Source organism: Ischnura elegans, chromosome 3 (genome assembly GCF_921293095.1).
Source record: "Ischnura elegans chromosome 3, ioIscEleg1.1, whole genome shotgun sequence".
Classification (NCBI taxonomy): Eukaryota; Metazoa; Arthropoda; class Insecta; order Odonata; family Coenagrionidae; genus Ischnura; species Ischnura elegans.
This window is the reverse complement of record NC_060248.1, coordinates 90,559,923-90,585,014: the sequence shown is the minus strand read 5'-3', so window position 1 is coordinate 90,585,014 and position 25,092 is coordinate 90,559,923. Positions and strand designations below refer to the sequence as shown.

The 25,092-nt window shown below is 37.3% G+C and overlaps 1 protein-coding gene across 1 annotated transcript in view; it reads right to left on the bottom strand.

Annotated features, from left to right (window-relative positions):
- Positions 1-25,092, bottom strand: part of LOC124156136 (5-oxoprolinase) — a 175,593-nt gene that overhangs the window by 147,184 nt on the left and 3,317 nt on the right. The window contains exons 2-11 of the mRNA XM_046530479.1: positions 16,955-17,146; positions 16,023-16,291; positions 12,480-12,642; positions 11,887-11,972; positions 9,825-10,041; positions 7,722-7,982; positions 7,075-7,200; positions 5,842-6,043; positions 5,187-5,409; positions 3,710-3,848 (exon numbers count right to left, since the gene is read on the bottom strand). Of these exons, the coding sequence (XP_046386435.1) occupies positions 3,710-3,848; positions 5,187-5,409; positions 5,842-6,043; positions 7,075-7,200; positions 7,722-7,982; positions 9,825-10,041; positions 11,887-11,972; positions 12,480-12,642; positions 16,023-16,291; positions 16,955-17,146 (1,878 nt within the window). The remainder of the gene's footprint in view (positions 1-3,709; positions 3,849-5,186; positions 5,410-5,841; positions 6,044-7,074; positions 7,201-7,721; positions 7,983-9,824; positions 10,042-11,886; positions 11,973-12,479; positions 12,643-16,022; positions 16,292-16,954; positions 17,147-25,092) is intronic.

Below are 25,092 nucleotides of genomic sequence, written 5' to 3'. Positions count from 1 at the left end.
TTAAATTGATACAGTAAAACCTCTTTACATCGTAATGGATGGGACCAAAATTTGGGCAATTTGATGCATGGAGGTTCACTATAGAGAGGTTTCAGTGATAGGCATCATTTTTTATTATCCTTCGGAAATAAAAGGCACTACTGTATTTAAAACCATTATATTAATGTGTTCAAACGAACATCTCTTTTAATTCAACAGTCATTTAAAATGATTGGGATACCTTTTTTTCATATTTACTGTTAGGTATGCTCTCATATGGAAAAAATGGCCACAACTAATGATTAACATGAAAATTACAGCATATTAAAGTTGTATAAGAGAAAAAAATAAGAGTGAAACACATATTGCTGAAAATGTCATTCCATTATTATTATTATTATTATTAAATATGTAATCGAGGCTACATTAATGGTCTCTAGTTGTCTCGGTACAATTTGCGGGGGTAGTTAGGCTGTCTCTGGGGTATCTTCTTGGTATGATAAGAGGAGGTTTTACGATATAAAGAGGTTACCTACAAAGAGGTTTGCCTATAAATTTACATGTAAATCTGACGGGACCGTAGGGGTGGTATGAAGTAAGGAGGTTTATGATGTAAAGAGCTTCACTAAATAGAGGTTTTACTGTACTTGTTTTCTGGGTTAGTTCCGCGTCGACTCATTTGGACCCGAAGACGGGAGCTGGAACGCACCCGAAACTGTAGTCTGCCAAAAATGAGTCGATGCGGAATTAACCTGGAGAACAAGTATCAATTCTAAAATTGGTTTGACGCAGCTCCCCACTGAATACTTCAGCAGATTATTTTCTTCACATCTACATATTTCTCTCTTTCACCTCTTTCTTTGCTTATTACAAATACATATTTTATTTTAAGTCTACCTTTTCCTTTTTTGCCACTTATTGGTCCCTCTGATAATTGTCTTCATCAAACTATCACATACTCAGGTGTGACTCATTAGGTTGTTTTGTCTTCTTATCAAGGTGTTCACTAGACTGTATTCTCTCCTACTCTTCTTAGGGCTGCCTTATTACTTACTCAGTTGATCCCATGTTAAATAAAAACTTTTGGGCTATGTTTGAGTGGCCCCAAAAGTTTTAATTTAACATGACGAGTACCTACAAAAGTTTTAACCCTTTCGAGACGGCGGAGTTTTCGTCTTAGCATGACTGCTGTACTGAGCCCCAAGAGACTCTTCTTTCTCGTGGTACGGAGCATTTTTGGAGGGCATTTGTTAAGAAGGGTCTAGCGGATTATTACACCCTCTGAGCTCCAACCTTTTTTGCCCCCTTGCAGCGGGGACTCCGCATTATCTCGGACTCCGAGGGTTGATGTGCTCCCTCCTTTCCGGGTTTACGACCATACCTGCGGCATTGGTTCGCGGTCAACTTATGGATTGCTTATATGTATTTAGCAAATTGATAATTAGTGCTTGCACGTAAATTGCAGACTTTGAATTGAATTCCTCATTTTTTTCTGAGCATTGTCAAATTTTAAACGAAGTTCTAAGGTCAATTGTAACGGATTTAATGCATCAATCATTTCAATGCCAAATATATGCTCCTAAAATTTTTCTTATCGAATTCAAACCCTTCCAAAAATCTCATTAACTATTTCTCCGAAATGCATTACTCGAGGTAAAAAAAATCCTCACAAGAAAAGCTCTTTGTCTGTCACAGGGCAACCTTGGTATCCCTTGGAAAGTACGCTCCACACGGGCATTCAGAACACCTGTGGCGCTTCTCTGGAATTGCATCCATCAGTATAATTATGTTTTTCTCAGAATTTTTTAAATCCCTCATTTTGTTTGGAAAATACGCTCCACCATGGGCTGAAATAACTCATGAAGACCTTCTCTGGAATTCCACTCATCAGTATAGAAACGTATTTCTCAGAATGGGTAAAGTTCATTCTCGTTCACCTACCCACAATTCTTTTTGATTATAAAGTTTCCCTTCACTTCTGTCTCAGTCGTTCTTGGGTTCAGACGTTTAATGTTCTCATTCTGCGAGTGATAACTTTACTGTATTAAGTTAATATTTATCGTAGAATTTCGTTTAAAAATTGTAAACGCTGCTCAAAAGGCAAACAATTCAATTCTTAGTTTATATTTCTTGAGAAATGAACAAATATTTATTTCGAAAATTGACTGTATAAACAATTGTATGACCGCTGTCCCTTACCTCTGAGAGGGGTTATAAAAGACGAAGGGGTCCGGGTACCTGCTCCCGGATTCCGAGGGTTAATCCTAAACCCTGAAGCGTTGGGTCCCGAGACAAAGACGACGTAAACCCACGACCGTCCTAAAAGGGGAGAGCTAGAAAACGTATATATACGGCTTCCGTTCTCCTGGCCGGGAAAATCTCACACGTACATATACGCCCGTCGTCTCCCAGGTCAGGAAACGTCCACACATATATATACGTGTACAGTAGGGAAAAGGTTAACAAAAAATTCAGTCGATCCCTTTGATCTTCATCAGTCTTCTGCAGCACCACATCTTAAAAGCCTCCATCTTTGATTTCTTCACCGCTGTCATTGCCCATGGCTTACTTTCAACGAGAAGCATACTCCAAATGTAAGTTCCGATAAATTGTTTCCTTACTTCTGCTCTTAAATATCCCACTGAAGGTAAATTTTTCTTTTGAAAGAATTCTTTTTTTTAGGCACGGCTATTTTACTTATAATTTCTTTCTAGCTTCTTCCGTCGTTAGTCATTCAGCTTCCCAAATTACAGAATTCATTCTATTCTTCCGGTTTGTGTTTCCCTATTTTATTGTTTGTCTTCACTTCTTCTCTTCTACTGAATACTCATATCTAAGTTTTCTTTTTGCTTATTTTCTGATGACATCTAACCATTATTCTACTCACATTAATTATAATCTTCTTCAAATCCTTCTTTTACTCATCTATGACAGGTATGTGATTGGCAAATTGTAGCATGCTATATATTATTTTCTCTACGGATATTTGGTCCTGACTTCTTTTATTTGGTTATATTAATGGCTTTCTTGATGTTAACATTGAAAAGTACAGGTGACAAAGCACAACCCAGAATATCTCCATTTCCCCTTTGTTTGTGATAGCTTTCATTCTTAAGACTGTTTCCATTGTATAATTCTTCCATTTGTTCTTTCATGTCTTCACTTTCTCATTTTTCCCGTATTCCTCTATCAGCAGACTAAAATTTCTATTCCTTTTCATAACCAGAAATGCATATTTCATAAAATATCTCGTGGACCATTACCAATTATAAATATATATGTATTTGATATAATGACAGCAATTTTTGGTCCTTCATCTCCAAACAAAAACAAACAGTACATACTGCATTCAAGCTACAAACACTTCCATGACATTTGTATCTTCCATGCTGTAAATGTGTATTCATGTATGTAATAATAAATGTTATAATTATGTATTATCTGATACAAGCTAAATGACCAATCACTGCTATTAGGTGCTTTTCAAGCTTATGCTTTCCACCAAGTTGGGAAATGCCCTCCACACAGCACTCAAGCAGGGAATAGGCCACAGAAAAAAAAAACTCAGTGGCCACCAGGATTTGAACCCAGGCTCCAGGGATAGGAAGCCTATGCATTAGTAACACACCAAACCCAGGCATTTGGTATGCTGCATGCCTTGGTAGTAAAATGTGCATATAAAACACAAAGGAAGAATATGGAACTAAGGAAATAACTTAATGAAGATTACCATTTCAACTGGAGGAGGACCATCACCAGGCTTAATAATGTTAGCCTTGCAAATAGATGACTTTCCAACTCCTCGCACACGTACATCATCAACAATAATGGGACGGTCAGGAATAGTGAAGCCAAATTCTCTTTTATACCTGCAATATTAAGTGTTATGTAGTCCACTTACATCATCTGAGGCATACAATTTATTTATTACGCCCATGCTCTGAGAGTAACAGCATTCTCATAAATTTATAAATGCTCAACTAAGATAATGACAAACCAGGACTACACATAAAAGTTAAAGTACCTAGTAAACAAAAATAATTTTCTGTAGAAATAACTTTTACCAATATAGGTATGCACTCACTTAAGTAAGCCCCTTGAAAGTACAGTAAAACCTCTTTATATCGTAATGGTGGAGACAAAAATTTGGGCATTTTGATGTATGGAGGTTCACTTTAGAGAGGTTTCAGTGATAGGAACCATTTGGTCACTTCCTTTGGAAATGAAAGGCACTTCTGTCTATTAAACCATTATATTTATGTGTTTAAACAAACATGCATGCAATAGTGAACATATATTTATTATCTATATAATAATTACAGAAAGCGAGCACTATCACATGATTTTTACTATGATTCAAGAGAAAACGATGTGATCTCTCTTAATACAACAGTCACTTTAAAAGATTAGGATAGTTGGACACCATTTTCCTTATTTACTGTTAGATATGCTCTCATATGGAACAACATGGCCACAACTAATGATTAACGTGAAAATTACAGCATATTAAAGGTGTATAAGAAAAAAAATATGACTGAAACATTTATCGCTGAAAATGCCATTCCATGCACGTAATCGCGGCTGCATTAATGGTATCTAGTTGTCTTGGTACGATTTGCGGAGGTAGTTAGGCCGTCTCGGGGGTATCTCCTTGGTATGATAAGTGGAAGTTTTACGAGATAAAGAGGTTCACTACAAAGAGGTTTGCCTATAAATTTACATGTAAATCTGACGGGACAGTAGAGGTGGTATGAAGTATGGAAGTTTATGATGTAAAGCGGTTCACTACATAGAGGTTTTACTATAATTACACAATTTACTATAACTGCAAATATAAGCCATCACAATAATATTATTTCTGATTATTATGACCTCTAATAGACAAACTAACAAACTAGTATTACATGTAAAAGTTAGAGTAGTAAACAGAAATAATTTTCCCATACACAAACTCTTCATACTAAATCAGTCATTAATCTTTTACATAAGTATATCCAGCAGCAGTTTCAGGATAAGGGCAAGGGGACAAGCCCCCTTAACCCCCCCCTCCCCCTCCATAGATCTACCACTGAGTATATCCGGAGTAGTAGGTATTAATACTTATTACGACAACAAACTGATATTATAGGATACTTAGATGGGATAGATAGGCTGTAAAGATAATCTGCTACCGATTGATGCATAGGATAATATTTATCCATACTCACCTACTCAGAAATGTTTCTTCAAAATTGCCATACTTTCCACATGACTTTTGGTTTCCCTCAATGCTGACAGGAGAGCACATCAATGCACAGTCTGTGCCCTCATACCTCATGTGAAGATATGGTTCCGTAACTATTTCAGATTTGCTAAATCCTTGACTGATTAATTCCTTTTGGCACTCTTGAGTGAGGTCATCAAGGTGTTTCTCCAAATAAGGAAATGAGCCTGGAGATAGTAATAAAGCAATTCAATATACATGGCTTAATTTTTACAGTGCCTTAGAAAATGAGACAATTGTTAGCCTTTGTAATCCAAGGATGCCACAAACTCAGTATTAATGAGAGATTTAATTTGGAATGTGTTCAGTGTCATAAATAATGTTTTTTGCTGATAACGTTTAGTATATTATTAACTTCTGCAATTTTTATTTTGATTTATTATGTTCTTCTATTTTTTTATCTTGCTATAAAAGTTATGTGACCAGAAAAAATGTAAAAGGTCAACAAAAAGAGGAGTTCAGTTCCATTTGTGTCTATCAGCAGCTCAGCTTGACATTAAATTTATAACTTTGAAAATCTAATATTCAATCCAGCCACTCATAATGGTGTAAGCATGGGTGGCAGTGTCATATTAAGAATATATTCAATAAGTACATACCACTGCTATACACTTTAGCACAAGGTTCTTGAGTTTCATGAACAACATCTGCAAGGGCCATTCCATAAGCTGACAGTATGCCAGCATAACGATGCACAAAAACGGTAGACATTCCTAAAGATCTTGCAATGGCACAAGCATGCTGACCTCCTGCACCACCAAATACAGCTAATATGTGATGGGAGGTGTCATAACCTTTAGCCTTAAGGAAAAATGATTTATTATGCTCATAACTCAGTTTTCATTTACATCCATAGTTCAACAATCACTCATCATGACACTCTAAAATGTGTGAGGAAAGTGCATAAAATTTATACATGGTGTCAGGGATGCCGACTTACAAAAAATATTGGGGGGGCCCAAACCGGGGATCTTGCCCCGGGATATTTTACAAGTAGTGAGTTTTAAGTTTTTTAAGCATTTTAGGAGAGTCATATGATCAACATTAGAACCCTGATAACTCTAATCTCGATATCTGGACACTCCAGGAAAAATCGACAAGCCTGACACATTTTTTCCTCACCCATAACGAATTTTTGAGGGGGCTCGGGCCCCCTCAGGCCCCATGGAGTCAGCGCCACTGCATGGTGTCAACCCTAACATGTTGAAAACACAGGGTATCCATATTAATTTAAAAAACCTACTACATATTTATTTTCCTAAAATTCAACCAACCAAAAATTCATGATGTGTTTCATCATGCTGCTGCAAAATCATGGGCACAGGATTGGTAAGATTTGTGGGAAAGTAAGAACATGAATGATTCTAGGCAAGGAGAGAGTCATTCTTGTATTACTCCAAGACCACTGGGCAGTACATAGCAAGGCGTCTTTCACAAAGAAAAATGACTGATTGCTCTCACTGAAAGCACATACGTATTCAGCCTGAATGTCACGGCACAGCGACTGAATGCATCCAATAATGTACCATTAATGGTATAATTGGGCACACTCCATTATATAAGTGGCAATTTGAAGAAGATATGAAATGCTAAAAGCATGAGTACTCATACCATCTCTTTCCCAAGGAGAAATACTACTTCAAAGCCATACCACATGAGAATTTGTTACCAATTAATATTGAGCCAATTTCCCAACCAATAACATTTTCCTAATATTATTCTCTAGAGACTTGTACCATGCTTGAATAAAACATGCCCATTTAAATTAAAATCAGGTAAATAAAATAGCCCAAAATAATGTCACACTGATTTGCAAATTAAGGTTTTCATACCTGAGTGAGTGCACGAATTGGTCGGCACATGGCTTCATTGGCAACACGAATGAAACCCATTGCAACTTCCTCAATGCTCATTGTCTTCTGCTCACCACCACCCTGGGACTTGATGAAACTGTTCACCTGAAAAGATTAACAACCACATCACAGCCTTCTAAAGAGTTTTACTCTATTTTAGTGTTAATACAATGAAGTAAAACCAAAATTATAATTCAGAATGTATCCTTTTGTAAAGCAACATTTTACAATCAGCACCCTCTAGGGTATAGAGTATTAGGGTGTCACCTTTTAGCACATTTGGTGAAAGAAGATACCATAGCTAGTTCTTCATGCTTCACTCAAGATTGACCACCAATTTTTTGTGGCCTATGCTAACAAATTTGAAACTCTAACCCATGATTTATGGTATGCTTCTTGCTTATTGATAATGTTTACTCAGTGATTATGAAACTGAATAAAAATACTGAACGTGAAGGTGGATAATGGAAGTATGTATATACACACTTTTTTCTAAAAAGGCCTTGGTAATAGTAGGGCTAAAGAAAGGAGTAAGTTAAAGCATAAGTAACTATAAAGCAAAGCTTCCCATCAAACTTCAAAATGCAATCACTTGCGTTGACTGATACATAGTGATGAAGAGTTACCTCATCTCTGATTTTTCCAATTGCTTCTCTACTTGCAGACATATCCAGAGGCTCGTTTTCTCCCGGACCGAATATGCAGGGGAAGAACTCAGGTAATAGACGTCCCAAAACTAGATTAGCATCTGTCACTGATGCAGGTCCACCTTTCCTGTAGCATGAAGGCCCAGGATCAGCTCCGCTAGACTCAGGCCCGACAGCAAAAAGCCCCGAGCGAAAGGTGAGAATTGATCCTCCACCAGCAGCCACGGTGTTGATGTCAAGCTGCGATGTTTTAAAAATAATTATATATTTACTTTCCTCTTAAGAAGAAAAGAGAAAGACCTTTGAAAAAAAATTTTAATTGATTCATCTCGATTGAGGAGGAGTCATTTCCCTGCACCTCCCATACCTTTAATCATTTTTCAATGATCAACACGTTAATGAGGCGTAAATTTTTCTACGTAATCGGACAAACGAAATTTTTAAAATGGCATCAATTTTCCTGCTCAAACGAACGAATGATGGGTCTAAAAGGTGTTGCCACTAAGCAAGCCCAAAGCAGATCTAAGAGGACTATAAATGACTTCTTTTCTGGATGCCTTAGTACACTTTCTCAATCTGCGGGAGTCTACAGTCAGTTACTGGTTGGTGAAGAGGAATAAATAACATAGAACATATTGTGTGAATGGCAAATTGAGCATTATAAGTGCATTTCTTATGTTTAGTTCCACAACTACAAATATTAAACAGAGCTCTACCGTTATATTTACGTAGTTCATGGGTAAAGTAATCTTCAAACAAATTATTGCTAATTGCCAATTGGTGATGAGTGATTTTTTTCATGGTTTTATTTGGTTTGAGAGTTTTTAGGTTCAACAATAATTTATGCGTACCGCAAAGAACAACACAATTATTTGTTTAATCATTGAAATGATGTTTTTGCTAGAGAGCTTAATATTAAAGGTAGAATTTTGTTTAAAAACTGTAAAGGCACTGCAAAAACTTAAATAATTCAATTCTGATAAAATTAATATCCTTGCCACCGCAACAATTTTTTTTGTAAAACCATTGAATAAACCAATAGTTGACCTCGATGGCATGCTGTTCAGGTGTCCCAAAACAGGAAAAGGAGAAGATTATCTCAGCCCAGTGCCGTAGAAAAAGGTTCGACACCCCCCCTCAGCCCAAACCCAAGTTAGGGAAACAGGTACCTGACAGAATCCTAGTATAATGAAAGCTCTATACTGGCAATGCAAAAAGTATTTAATGGCATTTGTGAGGGAAGTAGCATTTTCAAAAATGTGTCCCCGTCATGAAAAGGTTAAGGGAGGTTTTGATCCCCTTCATCTGATTATGGCCTCATTAGAATCTCCTCACCAGCAATTTTTTCCAGTTGGATGCATTCATTTAGTAACGCATTTTCAGATGGTTGAATATTTTTTTTTCAAAAATGTATTTTAAGTAATAATCATAAGCATTGTTGACACTAAATAAATTATTGTATAAAACTTATAACAAACATTAGAGGAGACAAAAAGCTTACGCAATATATATACATAATAGCTTGCATGTATTTTATTGAGATTCCTTATTGCGTTACTGGGTAAACAAATATCCATTTCATCAAAACCAAAGAAAATGCATCCTAAAGCATCAACAAAATGTTCAAATAGATGGAAAATTTAGCAGGAGGGGCCTTTTTAGCATTCTGATGCTATGGCAAAGTATTTTTTTAACCTAACATAAACAGCTTGTGACTGAGATTATTGTACGTAGCTTTATTTATTCTACACTTACATGCATACCACACTTAGGCTTTCCAGAAATATCTAATGGCAAAGCATAATTTGCCACTACATGGCATCTGGAAAGAAAATGATATTATGGATTCTGGTGCATATTCCATTCATCACTGCATAGTTTATATGTACATACAAAATAAAACACAAATGAATCTGGACTGCCTGAGATAAAAAAAATCAAGTTTTAGCATTTTGCTTTTTTTGATTAATCTAATTCTCTCATTATCTGTCCAAAAATCATCATTGTTATCACTGAAAAGTTAATAAAGAACAAGGCAGATATATCGGGGTGCTAAATTCTCACTGCTCCTCTGGCACTCACCTGAGGAGCCTGAATTGTAACTCCAGCTGTGGTGGATTCAAACACGTGCTCGTATTCTCCAGCAAACCTACTGACATCAGTAGATGTCCCTCCCATATCAAATCCAATTACTGGAGGAGGCTTTCCATCACTGTTACTCATAAAATCTGTGGTAGTGATAGCATAACCTACAACCCCACCAGCAGGTCCAGATAGAACTGCACGTGAGCCATTGAAGCTGTAAGAAAAACATAGATGCACTGAATTGTTGAGGCCTTTACTGTGTAGAATTCCATTATATGGTTGGAAGAAAATTACTTTGCTTTTCTACAAAACACACACTTTATTGCCGACTAGTTTCGGTACACTGTACCATTTTCAAGACTAGTGATACACATAAAATTTTGCCGGGATATATACTCTGTGGTCGGGTGATTGGAGGGGAAGGGGAGAGGGGAGGTGAGTGACGGGAAGGGTGAAGGTGGGAAGGGATAGGGGAAAAACCAGAGGAAACCAATTGCATTAGCAAATTGCATAGCATTCCTATTGACCACCTTTTCCCTTCCCACTCCCCCCTCCTAGACATTCCACTATTACACCCCAAAAAATCCCTGTGACGCCAACCCACGCTCCTCTCTGTAACTACCTCTGGTTTTTCCCCTATCCCTTCCCACCTTCACCCTTCCCGTCACTTACCTCCCCTCTCCCCTTCCCCTCCAATCACCCGACCACAGAGTATAAATCCCGGCAAAATCTTATGTGTATCACTAGTCTTGAAAATGGTACAGTGTACCGAAACTAGTCGGCAATAAAGTGTGTGTTTTGTAGAAAAGCAAAGTAATTTTCTTCCAACCATAAAATATAGATGGATAAGATGGATCACTCAATAAAGAGTAAGCTTATAATTTCTAAACCCTTTGCCACTCACTCAGGTAAAACCTAAAAGCAGCTTGAATCACATCATATGGACTTAGAGCAAAATTTGACTATTATCATTTTCTATAAAGAGGGTAAAATTCTCAGGTAATACAGATGGAGATTTTAATGATATTCTCTTCAGAAAGGCTTCCACAAGAAGAAAATGTTACATCTAGAAAAAGAAGTTAGGAACGTTATGACCTGGTGAAAGAATGAAAAATTCTGGGCCAATGTTGTACACTGAAGTTTCGTAGAGATAAAAATCTCCTAAACTAATTTAAAGAATGTTTACTTCGACTGGATATCTATTCACAAATTCATCTCTTCAGAAAAATTAAAATGATTTTCATATTAAGAGATATGCTAATTTACAAATATTTCTTCAAATTATTTCCAAATGATTTAAAAATGACTGATACCTATTAGAAGATATATTCAGCCAAACTAGCCAATCACCTTCATTCACTGATCAAGTGAGTATTGGGACATAATGGGACAGAAAAAAGTGACTTCTCAGAGCTGGTCTGACAATGTTTTATTGAGATCAGAGAAGCTTCAAAAACCACTGATAACTAAAGAGCAGATTCAAGGTAAACAAGTGAGTGTCACCCTGCACACCCTTGTATTTGGAGCTCTCACAGATAAAAATCTCCGTCATTATTTGGGTGTTACCAAATACAATGGCAGCTCATTATAGTAGTTAGAGCATAAACAAGAATCTTACAATGTATAACAAGTGATTAGCAATGTCGTGAGATCACCTAGGTCGCATGCCGGAGCTCTGTTGCTCGTTTCCAAATGTTGCCGTATGGTGCATTGCACAGTATGCTCACGGAACCTAGTCCCGCTACGACTGCCTCTCATGCAACTTACAAGTATACTTCCATTCCACTGTTTAACACAGCATACAGAGCAATAAAATAGGCCAAGAATTAGGCAGGCCAAAACCTCAAAAAAAAATTTGTTTGCTGAAGCTGAAACTTTGCACAGTTGCTGTGAATAGATTAGAGCATGTTATGACACATACGTATTGTTTTTAATGGCTGATTTTTTGATTATGAATAAAGGATATTAATTAGGAATATGTAGGATCAAAATCAGTACAACCTGAGTCAGTAAAATTTTTGAATTGACCTATCGAAAAGATAAGCTCAAAGATTCTTACTGGTCCATGGGTGTGAGTCCTCCATCACTTTGCATGAAGAGAATAGATGTCCCTTTCAAATTATCCTTGAAGCCGGAAGCAAAGCTCTGTGAAGAAGGAATAAAATAATTTATTATCATTTGATATTAAGTGGTAAGCAGTACATGAAGGCTGCATTGTCTTCATTATATCAACACCATTAAAAAGGGATAAAAATTCATGAGGAAGCAATTGGTGATGATTCATTATGTATGAGGTAATTTCCAGGAAACATAAACTATGCTCAGATAATGGCTTTAAATTTTCATTATAAGGCCTGTGCCACATCAGAATATATTTGAACTACCCCAGCAACAGTTTTGGACAGCATTAAATGTCAGACTTGGACATTGCTACATCAGATTTTACATATATGTAACCACTAACTTCATTTCACTATACTTCTATCATAGTTCATCAAAGGGAAATGAAGCAAAGGCCCACATTTTAGGAAGTCAACATGCAAATGTGAGGACAAAATTCCAGTATTGAGTCTTCCGACACTCTAAAACTAGAAATGATAATGGAGATACAGTGCTATAATGATAAATTAAATAGGCCGCATAAATACTTACATGAACATACTTCTGAACATGAGGGGTAAGATAAGCATCAGCACAAGCTGTGAAACCTCTTGGAACTACTCGAACCATGGCTGTGATTTTGTGTGACAAAGAAACATGGCTGAAGCCCAACTCCTTTGCCAATTCACCAACCATTAATTCATGCTCAGCATATCTTGAAGATAATAACATTTTTGAGTGCATTTGCAGTGCTGATATGTACAAATGGAGCATGAATTGAGTCAACCATTGAGATACATGTCAACATTTCCATCAATGCAATCAATCACTAAAATTGCATACTTAGCTCTGAAAACTGCCCTTATATCTTAAATTTATTAGTCTGTAGGATATGAGTCATTGACCGAGCTGTTTCGTTGAAAAAGAAACGGTTGAAGATCCCACACTCTGGTCAAGAATTGGAAACCCAGGGCTGAGTATGGCTCTACTTGACCACTAACCCTGAGGGAATTTGGCTCAGCACGCTACCTTAGCACTCAATTTTGTTTTTGCAGCTGCAAAGATCCTTCCCAAAATTTTACATTGCTTTATTGACACTCGCACGCAGGTATATGTCAGTACTGATGTGTGCACAATGTGAACAAAGAAATCTGTGGTATCTATTAATCAGAGGATATCAGTAAAAACATGAAGTTGTTTCAAGAATTATATGTCCACAGTAATGATTCAGTCCAGCAGTCAACATCACTATGACACTAAATACATATATAAATCACAGTTATTTCAAATGTTCTAACATACACTCCTCATGTAGGTACTGAAAGTCTCTTGGCTCACTAAGTTAGGTAATCATATTCCACTAAATATGAGAAGGTGGCAGTGGCTAAAGATATAGGCTGAAGATCAATATATCAATGCTTAGAAAACTTACATATTAGTCTTTATTAGAAAATAAGAAGCTAAAAATGATATTAATGCAGAAAACAAAAACTTGAGGTTCTGCTATCTAAGGGGCTGATTGCCAGCCACAGCGACAGCAAGATCCAAGAATCAACAAGAATGCAAATCAGTACAATAGCCCAAGCAAAGAGTACATTCTCCCATATGAGGAATTGACTCACAGCTGGGTGTACATGCATTGCAATAAGAAAGAAATTCTTTAGGACTTACATTTGAAGCATGCTTCTTCATGGTGGTGAGGCAGGGAGAATAACTACAGCAGATAAGTCAAGGTTGAAAGTGTTCAAAATGTACAATTGCAGAAGAATGATAAATATTATGATAAATGATATATAGGGTGATAAAAAATGATATATAGGGTCTCTCCTGGGACCGCTCCTATTCCTATTGTTCATCAATGACCTTCCAAACCACCTATCTCATGGTAAATTAATTCTCTATGCAGACAATACATCTGCTATCATCACAGCCGACAGTCCCCAAAACCTAATCCATCTCAGGAATATTACTGTCAACGAAATGCAACAATGGTGCAGCAAAAATAACCTCATGCTCAATGAAGAAAAAACAGTCTTCCTTCAATTTCTGTATAAGAGATCCAATAAGGTAGATCTCTTCCCAAGTAATAATAAAAATCCACACGGAAACAGCATAAGTACCTCTAAGTTCCTTGGACTTATCATTTCCGAGACCCTAGATTGGTCACATCATATTCAAGCCACAATCAGCAAAGTATCTGTAGGCACCTTCTTGATCAGGATGTTAGCACCAGTTGTGTCTCTAGATACTTTGAAAAAGCTGTATTTCGCTAAAATACACACCCACTTATCCTATGGCATTTTGTTCTGGGGAAATTCAGCTGCCTCAAGTAAAGCCTTTTCTGCACAAAAGCAAGCCATCAAGGCAATGTTTCAAGTCTCTATACGTACCCCAGGTAAACCTCTTTTTTCCAATGCAAAAATCCTCACACTCCCTTCTTTATATATTTTGACATGTGCTTGCTTCATACACTCCAACCGGGACAAATTTCCTGCTAATGCCTCTTACCACAATTACTCTACCCGCTCTAGAAATAATATACACACTCAACAATACTCAAGTTCTCTCTGCCTGAAAGGCCCCTACCACTCTGCCTCTACAATTTTTAATCACATCCCTGAGGAAATTAAATCCCTCTCTTCACCTGCCGTGTTTAAATGGAGGGTCAAAAATATTCTATTCAGAAAGTGTTACTACAGTGTCTCTGAATACCTTGAAGACTCTCATAAAGACATGTGATATTGAAATGTATTTTTGTACGGTTTTTCCCTTTTCTGTATTTTTATTGTATATATATACTTATGGTAAATGCATCTCCTAATGTCTTTTGTACTTTTATATTGCTTCTTTTTTGTAAGCAAATCTTGACGTAGCCATGCATTGTATTTTGCCAACGGTGATAAATAAATATTATTATTATTATTATTAAAAGAATCCACTGAGCGTGCAATGTGGAAGTCTTCAGAAGAGAAGTAGATAAATCTTTAGAAAACCTTGAAAGGAAGACATGGCTACTTAATCAGCTCCATTATGAGATATGATGAAGACAATTGTTGAGGAACAAGTACATAGGAAGAATAGCAAATAAAGCCCTCAGACGACATACACAGAGCACATATTAGTGTAAAATAGAGGAAATATGTAAGAGTAAAAAGATTAGCTGAAAAGAGAATAGAGTAGAGACCTGCATCAAAGCAATGTTCTGATTGTCAACCGTTGGTGTAAGTTAAGTTCTCTAAATGTCGTAGAATCTCTTAAAGTTTGAATGTCTGTACAATCTGAGATAGTGAGTAAATTGGTTAGATCACGATGCCTGAATGTATGCATAATTTCACTGTAGCGAAGATAGTTTTAAGTGCAATAAAAATTGATTGTAGAGTTGAAAAATATTGAAATGTGAAATTTTTTGCTACAAGCAATTTAACAGCAAGTATATGTGATATGACAACCTGCAAATAATTTTCAATGCTCATAATAATTATATAATGCAAAAAAACAGCAATATTACAAAAGGAACTGGAAAAACTCCAGGTGCTACGCTTTGGGCAGCAATAGCAGACTCCCAAACATCGCAGAGTGTGTTCATACTAGGAGGCTGACCGTTGAGTCAGTGAGTGAGCTACCAAGTAGAACCAGACTCAATTTATTCAGGACTTAAGTGTAGACATTCAGTTTTGTGGGCAGCTTAGTAAAATTTGGTGAGAATAGAAGCTACTTTGCAGGACTCTAATAGCATAAACAAAGCAAGACAGGCACAACTCAAAATATATATTATCTTGGAAATTATTACTGCTATAGAGAATCTGCGAGAATATACTTCATGCATACCTGTCTACGAGATTTCAGCAATGGAAAGTGCATTTTCACAAAATTTTTACATTTAACACATTACCACTACACAAAATAATATTGCCAATTACAAAATATTCAAATTATGTACAAAAGTATGTTTTTGTACAGTATGCATTAAACATATGACCCTTTAAATACACCTATGCATGTAGGCCGAGCCGATAGAGAACTTTTATGATGTGTTCACAGTATTATCTCATGATTAAACTCAAATACAAATAAAATACATTCTATACTACTTACGCATAAGAATGGAGCAAAACAACAGATAGTGAGTTAATTCCTTTGCCTTTCACTTTTATCAATTCATCCCGTAGTAAATCCAATCTGAGTTCCTCAGTCACAAGAAATTCTTCCCCTGTGCTTCCCCGAATACATTTCCATGTATCTGATCCTGGGACACAGCTATCAGACCCAAAGGAATTGCTTCCTCTAGTGCCACCTTCAGCTGGAATGACTCGTCCATGTACTTCAACAACTTCCTCATAGAGGACTTCTGGTGTTGAAATTTCCTATAGCATAGGAAATCCAAGAAAATAGTCACTATATGGAAAGCAAGAGGAATATAGAACAATCTGTCACATTTAAGTATAAGAGTTTTAAAATCTAAATTAGAATTAATGATGACAATACGATTTTATACTGACCATAATACATCATATGTGGGTACATAGGTGTATCAAGAGGGTTTTGCAGCCCCCCAAATTTGACGAATAAAACAAGATTTTTGAACAACTTAAATGCAAAACATGCAATTACTAAGAGAAATTCAAATCTCAGAACATTTTCAACATGACATTTTAAGACATACATTTATAAAGTTCCCAGAGTAATTTATCGCTATGGGATTGCGAGATACTGCATACCCTCAATACAATGGATACCTCTCCCTGCAGATATTACTAGATATGGAATGCATCTCTATTTTGAATGAGCTTCGCATTTATTTTTTCTATCCAAAGATGGGGAAAAAAAGAAAGCCATATTTTACATTGTATTTAAGCAAATTTTTCGAATATCACAAAAATTAAAGTCTACTCATAAGACAGTTCACTCTATACTTAAAATGGAATGCACAACAGGTATACTGTCAATTCTGAACTACACCCAATGAAAAATGTCAAAAATTTCCACTAAGATCTATGCAAAAACTCTTGAAATACGAAGGTATATACCAAATCAAATATCCTTGGCCTAGCCTGATTGCCAATGTACAAGAGGTCCCTGAATCCATGATTGATCACCAGGGCTACTCTTTCTCCTTTTCGCTCCAACAGGGCATTTGTTGCTACTGTTGTGCCCATTCTGATCCATTCAATTTGAGAGGCATCGATTGGTTCTCCTGGTGGGATCTTTTTGCCAGTTTCCTGAAATAAATTTGAAATGATTAGTTTTCGATGGGCTTAAATTGCATTTAACCCTTCAGCTCCAGTAGCATCTTTCATTCTACTGGGAGGGCAGAGCAGGTAAAAGACCCTAGTAATCCCCTTAGGATCCTTTTCCCACGTGCCCACAGTGAAGATGTCACCCCCTAAGGGTCAGATTAGTGGAATTTCTGACAAAGTAGAGAAAAAATTTGATTGGCAAAAATCTTCAAAACAAATATTAAATGAAGTTTGTAAACAATGTTCTGTTTTTATTTATACCCAATATGTATTGCTTTGATACCACATTGATTAAAATTCTTCTATGCATCTAATTTTTTGCATCCAGTCTCCAGAGCATATTTAGAGGATAATGAAATGACAGGATAGTACCTCAAGGGAATAGTAAGTGATCCCTAACACATGAGGGAAGGAGTAAGGTTTAGGTGTAAGAAGGAAGGGTTTTCGATTGTCCCATTCAAGGAAGACAGAGTTTGAGAGGGGTTAATGAGCAAGTTTTAGGCTTGAATTATTAAGACTAGTAAGGAGGGAGGTGAGCAAGTGACATAGTGATTCCTAGAAATTATAATCCATTGTCTTAAGTAGCCTTAAAAATGCAAAATTCATGTGAATCTAAATAAAACTCCAAACCAGGATATTGAAACCAAACATTTGGTCAAGGATAAGCCACATGAAAGTAGACTGCCCTGATAGGCAATTGGTATGATGACATTTTTCTCATTGCTTCAATTGATTTAATCCAGTCTGATTTTCCTTAAAGATTTTTTTTATTTTTACTTCTAGGGGGGGCAGCTGCCCCCTAATATGGGTATGCCCATGTGTGGGGTGGCTATTTCTAAAAATGCTCTGCTTGGAGTGACATGACATGTAAGAATCTAGATTTGACATTGTATTCATAGCAGGGATAGAATGATGCCATAACACAGATTTTTATCACCAATAGCATTTTTATTTTTTTCATGAGGTCACTTATTTAATTGGCTATATTTGTGAGAATGAAATGTAAAACATCAAATTGCAGTACCTTACATACGCTTCTTACATAAATATATATACATATTCTGTACCAGTGGCGGATCCAGCATAGAGACAAGGGCCTCGCCTAGACGTCGAGGGTAACCTCCCAGCAGTAGAGGGGGTCCAAACAAAATTACCATTTTATATACACCCATGCCTTGCCTAGCGTAAGGGATGCGTTCTTTGGGGTCTTTGCGCTAATCAAATTTGGGTTATTTGAGACCATTTTAACATTTGGAAGATAGGGATGCGTTCTCGGTAGCATAGGTGTTGGGTATGAATTGCCCATAAACCATACATATTCCTACTTTTCTCTCTTGTTCTCTAATTAATAGCCTTAGAAAACCTTATTTATGCAAACATTTACAGTTTAAAATATATTTAAAGATAGTAAGCACTCATTCAAAGACATTTTTTCTCTTAAAAAAATTCGTACGTGCTTTTGAATTCCATCCTTTCGTGCGGGTGGGCTAACATCTAGGAAAAAATGAATGCTATCTCAGGGGTTCGTAATGAATTGCAGGCAATAGGGTAGTTTCCTTCATCAAAGAAAACAAAAGGCAAAAATTGCGATTCGTTACCCACCATTAGTGTATTCATAATATACAAATTATTTCGTTTTATAAATGCCGGTTTAGACGAATGGCAATGGTCCATTTTTATCCTCATTTGAAAAGGGCCTGATTGGCGCCCATGCGATGCCACTCCACGTGACGTCACAGGGACCTAGTTTCTATAGGAGAAGATAGGAGTTATACATCGTCTGAGGTTACCAATGCATGCATGAGGCGCAGAGCTCAGGGAAACATGCCTTAATAATCACTTATTAAAACTGGCTAAGGTCGGAAAGTTTTCCTCGTTTGATAAGGTATTAATAATCCTTATTTAAGCCAAGCGCTACCAGCCAGCAGGGTACTAGGCTACCCGCTGGCATCCTGCGACGTATCAGCGCTAAGCCTCGCCTCAAGGTCACCTCACCGGGCGGAGGGGGAACCAGAAATACGACGTACGGAGAGATTTCCCATCATTCCTACTTACGCGTCGCGTTTTCGCGCGCTTGAATTTTTTCACTTTTCATTTAATCGCGAAAAATAGATATTGTCATTTAAAAATCTAAAAGCGTGAAATACGTACTCCAGGAGTAATAATCTTTCGATTTAGGCAATAAAAAAATAATAGGAAACCACCCTATTGACGAATTTTCAAACCAATCGATAAACCATTACTGTGCCACCCAGGCCCTTTTGTTGCTCATCCAAATGACAGGCAAATGCTAGTTTGAATAGGTACCATTTCATTGCTCGCGAAGTTTGTGAATGATAATTCATAACTGGCTTTAATTTGAAGTCCCCCGAGGCATAAGAAACTACGTCGAACAGTTTTTAAATGCCTTGAAGCCTAACCCAGGTTTTTCTTCCCTGAAAATTAATGAACGAGATTGCATTCTTTTCCAAAACAATCTCGCCTCGTCAACATCAAAAATTAGTTGGGGGGAAAGGAGCCACTTTCAATCACAGCTTGGAGTTCATCAGAAAATATTGCGACGACTGCGCTATTAGCATTAGCAGATTCACCTTATGTCGCCGCACTGAAAATACCTGCTCGTCGTTTAAAATTCCGGAGCTAACTGGAGCTTTTAGTAAATGTCTCGGAGCGATTACCACCCTCGTCTTCTTTTACAGATTCAAATAAAGCCACATCTTTTGCACAAAAAACTGTCTGATATTAAGGAACATCATTTGACCATTTGTTAAATCCAGGTAGTTGGAAGTCTTTCCGTTTTTTTCCACCAATGAACTTCGCGTACGTGTTGACCGCTAGGTTGAAGTTGGTGCAGCTGATGTCACTGACGTTTTAACTATTTTTTCAGAATAAGTCGTCGTGAGTTTTAACTTACGCGCAATATCGCTTCGACGCTCTCCATTTTCTGCTATCTGGACCGCATGACGGGTAATGCCTTTGACCATTGCGCAGCCATGGATGTCGACGAATATATAAACAAAAAAGATTTGAGCCAAGCATTGCTATTAATATACGTAAAATTAGAGTAATTTTGTGAGAAATTAGAAGAAGCTCACGTTTTGTCGAGAGAACTTTAAGGCCATTTGATTAGGCTTAACAGTGTTGGATGTTTCCCCGAGGAACGACTTTGCGTTAAATCGAAATTGCGCTAAGCGAGGAATGAGTGTAGTGTTTATTGGATACTCCAGGGGTGGCAATAGCCCTCCTAACCCTTCTCTCGATCCGTCGCTATTCTGTACATGGTACAAATTCTCATTATTAATAGAATAAAATGTGATACTGTCTTTAAGAGAGTTGACGAGTTATATGATCGGACAGGATAGTACGCAACCCGCTCAACGTAGGCGTAATGTGTGTGTCCTGTCATTCCGATTTAAGTTTCGACGTTTCCAAAAAGCCAAAATCAGTGATACGTCATTGTAGGGATTGGGAGAGCTCTGGAAACTAATAATAATCAAAAATTTTATCCGCGTTATCGAATAAAGTACACTTCACAGTACGAAATCGTCAAAAATATTTTTTTCTGAACCTGCGAGATTAGATCGATAAATCGTTGCCAAATACATAATTGAATAAAGAATGGTTTGACTGGATTATACATAAATTATAAATAAATAATATCATTTCATCTCAAATCAGTTAGGCAGCGTTTAACCAACTCTTTTTAGTCCACCTAAAAAGTAAAACCCCTGGAAGTGCCAAAAATTGTCACCGGTTTTAGCGATGACGTTTTTATTCGAAGTGCATATACTATAACAAACTTCCCTTTTTCAAGGTTGAGAATTGTAAGAGTTATAAGGGGATAAATTTACTCATAACCGCGGTCAAGGAAAGCAATCAAACGCCAATTTTATTTTTTTTTTAAGCGTAACTACCTGAGGAAGCTCCCGAGCAAAGGCTCGAATTTCATTCAGCGGAAAATAATATTGTATTAGGGAAGGAGCAATAGCCCCACTAGTCTACCCCTACCACCGCTTCCTTCATTGCGAATTTACCTGCAAGCACACAATAAAATACGAATATTCTTCACAGAATAAAATATGAAATCATAACCTTCTCCGCAAATTAATTTTCGCCGCAAGATTACCGGCGGTAGTTTCCTACAAATGTACATATAAGTTCCTCCGCAGATATTCATCATTCTCGGTACATACAGGTATGCATTAACTGTATAGATTTATTTTTCAATAAAGACAAAATTACATTTCGACAACTATAAATAGAAAAAATACATAAATAAAAATGAATAAGTTTACAGAAAATTGAAAATGTATGTTTTTAGATTACGATTTCTTCGGTTAAAAATAAATCTAAAATGGTTCTCAGCTATTTTCTTGACTATTCATTGCAATTATTTCAAAGTTTATGAGGCAAAATTTTTCCTGACAATTCAGGCTTTTTTTAAATTGAAACATCCACCAATAATCGGCGAAGATAATGAATTTATCTCTGGTGTTTTACTGATGGAAATTTGTATTAATAATTACAGAAACGGTTCTGTGTCATCCATATTCAATCACATCTTGCACGAATAAGCTATAGTTGGGCATAATTTTACATAGTTTACAGTAATTCCAGTAGGATCCTCTTACTTTTTATTTTAAGATTACCCTTATTTCTTTTTTAAGGGTAAGCGTCTCTTTCTGATTTAGCGACGATAAGCTTCATGAGAAGACAATGTTGTGACTATCATTAGTATCAAACACATCACGGTGTGTGGGAATTCATTTCACTGCAAGTGAACGTCGTCGCATCGTTCTATTCTCGCTCTATCGGAACGAGTTCCAACGATGAATGACATCGCAAACTCCTCGCTTATCTTAGCTGAAATCAGAGTCACCAAATAATGCTAGAAGACGTTCCGTTATCGCTTTATTTCCAAACAGCAAGACGTCCTTTGCTTCCACGGATCGGCGACTGAGAGGGCTTGCAGGCATTGATCGGATTCGCATGAGATTACTCTGCCATCGTGTTAAGAATATCTGAGTATTTCGTTTCTTAAAAATGGGATGATGTCGTTACTTAAGAAGATACATACATCCCTCTCCACTGTTATGTTTTGGTGAAGGTATACTCGATTGAAACTTACGCTATAACCTTGACATGTTCACGTTAGATACGATAGATCCTAGTTAACATTTCCCTGAAGTTTAAATTGGAAATATTACCTCAGTATTTCCTGAAACATATTTTTTCATATTTGCTACAAATAAATGTTGAAAACATCAATCCCACTCAACCTAAAATTTCAAAATGATGATACACTGTTTAAATGAATACTTCGTCATCAAAAAAGACAAAATACGACTGACCGAAAGGGAATCATAGTTCCTTCCATTGTTCCCTCTCAAAATTACTCAAGATGAATACGGGCAGGCTAAGCTGTCCAAAAAGGGATGTACGGTGCATGCTGAGACATTAGCGTCATGGGAGAAATTTTAATTATACACTAATATTCACAGAAGCTTAGTCCTAGTGGCGTGGGAAAATTGAGCTATTATAATTAAGAGAAATTTAGATGACCCTGCGGTGAAGATGAATCACAGGGGAAAAAAGTGTATACGGTATGGGAAAATCAAGGTCTACAGGAAACTAACTTGAGAATTTTAAAACAATGTAGAAAATTTCCACAAAAATTCTGGGGAAACAATATAAGAGATATATGGAATTTATTATCGTCGAAATGAACATTGCTGGCAGTTCTTACTAATGGCTCCCGCGGAATGTTGTAATAGAAGCAGATATAAAAACACCTAGCAAGATGAAACCGCTGACACTGCTATCAAGAAGAATAGCGAATGCACTCCCGTAACTTGATCACAAGAAGATGATCCCTTGGCAGGGGCGCCGACTTATAAAAAATATTGGGGGGGCCCATATCCGAGGTCTTGCCCCGGGAAGAGGTTAAATTCAAAGTGTGTCGCAGCACCGAAACACTATCATGATTCACACCACCTGATTCAGTCAACCTGCTTCACCTTATAATTATTTGTTTTAACACATTGTTGAATTTATTTTAAAAGGTAACTATCGTCAAACATGGGAAATAATAATTACCAATATATTTTTTTGATTTCACAAAGCATAATATAACTTAATTATTTTCTTGAAATATTGAGGGGGCTCCGCCCCCCCAAACGAATCTTTGAGGGGGCTCGGGCCCCCTCAGGCCCCATGGAGTCGGCGCCACTGTCCCTTGGGCTACGCGCGGAGATACCGCATGCTGTAACGAATTAGCATACCGGCCTCCGGGCCAGTAAAAACAAAGGGGCAACACGGCAGGTGGAAAGAGGAAGAGTAAAGAAAGGATATAACCCAAGGGGGCCCTCCGAAGGATCGGGTCCTACAGACAATTCCATACGTTGTCCTATTGTTAATCTGGAACTGCCCACACAGAGCGATTTAACGTTATCAGTTATTAAAATACCGGAGTTGGTCCTCTTTCGGATTTATTTATTTTTTGTAAAATATTTTATTTCTTATCCTAATTTTAGAAACCTGTTTCAACATTTTTGACGGATTTTTACTATCTCCCCCGACCCGAAAAAATTTAAATGGCGCACTCAAAGCCGATAAACTCCAATTGAGTATATCACTGTTCCTTAGAAGTTCTTGACAGATCACGTTAATGCCCTCGTCACGTTTTTCTATCCAGTCTTGAGTGCACCTGAGTACTTGAAGATGGTGAGGGAGTTAGAATATCTACGCTTCTCCACCACCGTGAATAAGAGACTAGACGATATTACGGAGATGTAATACGATTGAGCAACATCCGCTAGGTGCCTCGGCTACTCATGCATCTTCATCCAGGCGACACCCGACCCCTCCACTCATGAGGGAAGAGAGTTAAGCGTAGAGGCGGGTTATATGTCATCTACTGCGGCAAAAGACGAAAGCTTCGCGTGGAGTTTTCTTACTTGTGCCTCATCCGGCCCGCTCGCATACTTTGTTGAGCGGAGAAGTAAAAAAGATGAAAATGGTAGCAAGTAATGAGGGAAAAAGAGGGAGAAGAATGAGCCTATTCAATTACTGTTTCAAAATTAAAACCACTCTAGTTTTACTACTTATATCTCATTAAAAATTACTATATTAAGATAAAGCATGATAAAACAGAACGCTTGTTTTTGTTTTGCGCCGGATAATTGGAACCTAAAAATCCCTCAGAAGAAACCCACCGAGGCAGCACTTCACCTACGGAGGCAGGCCTGCAAGCAAGGGCATACCCAGGATCGCAACTAGGGGGGGGGGGCAAGCCATGGTCTAGGGGCGGGCAAGCCAAGTTGTGACATTTTAGCATGGAAAAGGTGAATGAAACCGATATTTTAAGAAAATTATAACAGCGCTGTCTTAGAGTGTGAGATTATTCCCTTGAAAAAATAGTTTTATTTTAGTTACATACCTTATACTAATACATATAATTTTTCATGGGTATAAAGAAAATTTGTTGAATACTTTCTTTTTAATTTAGTACTTATTTTGCTTAAAGACTTTTGAGATTTTTGCTTCTAGCAGCTGCCCCTCGCGGGGTACGCCTTTGCCTGCAAGGCGGGCCCGGAAGGCCTTCTTTCCGATGCTACGGGAGTTCCTTCCGTTGACGATGCGCTGCCTCGGCAGGCTGATATTGCATAAATTTTAATTATACAGTATTGTTCATCCGTCTTATTCTGAGGCAAATATATTAAAGCAGTAATTCTATTGCCGGCAATAGGCTCACCGGATTGGAAGATAATTTTGTTTTGCTAATAGGGTAGTTTCCTTCATCAAAGAAAGCGAAAGGCATTGATTGCGATTCGTTACCCACCACTAGTGTATTCATAATATACAAATTATTTCGAAATACCGATTTAGACGAATGGCAAGGGTCAATTTTAACCTGATTTGAAAAAGGC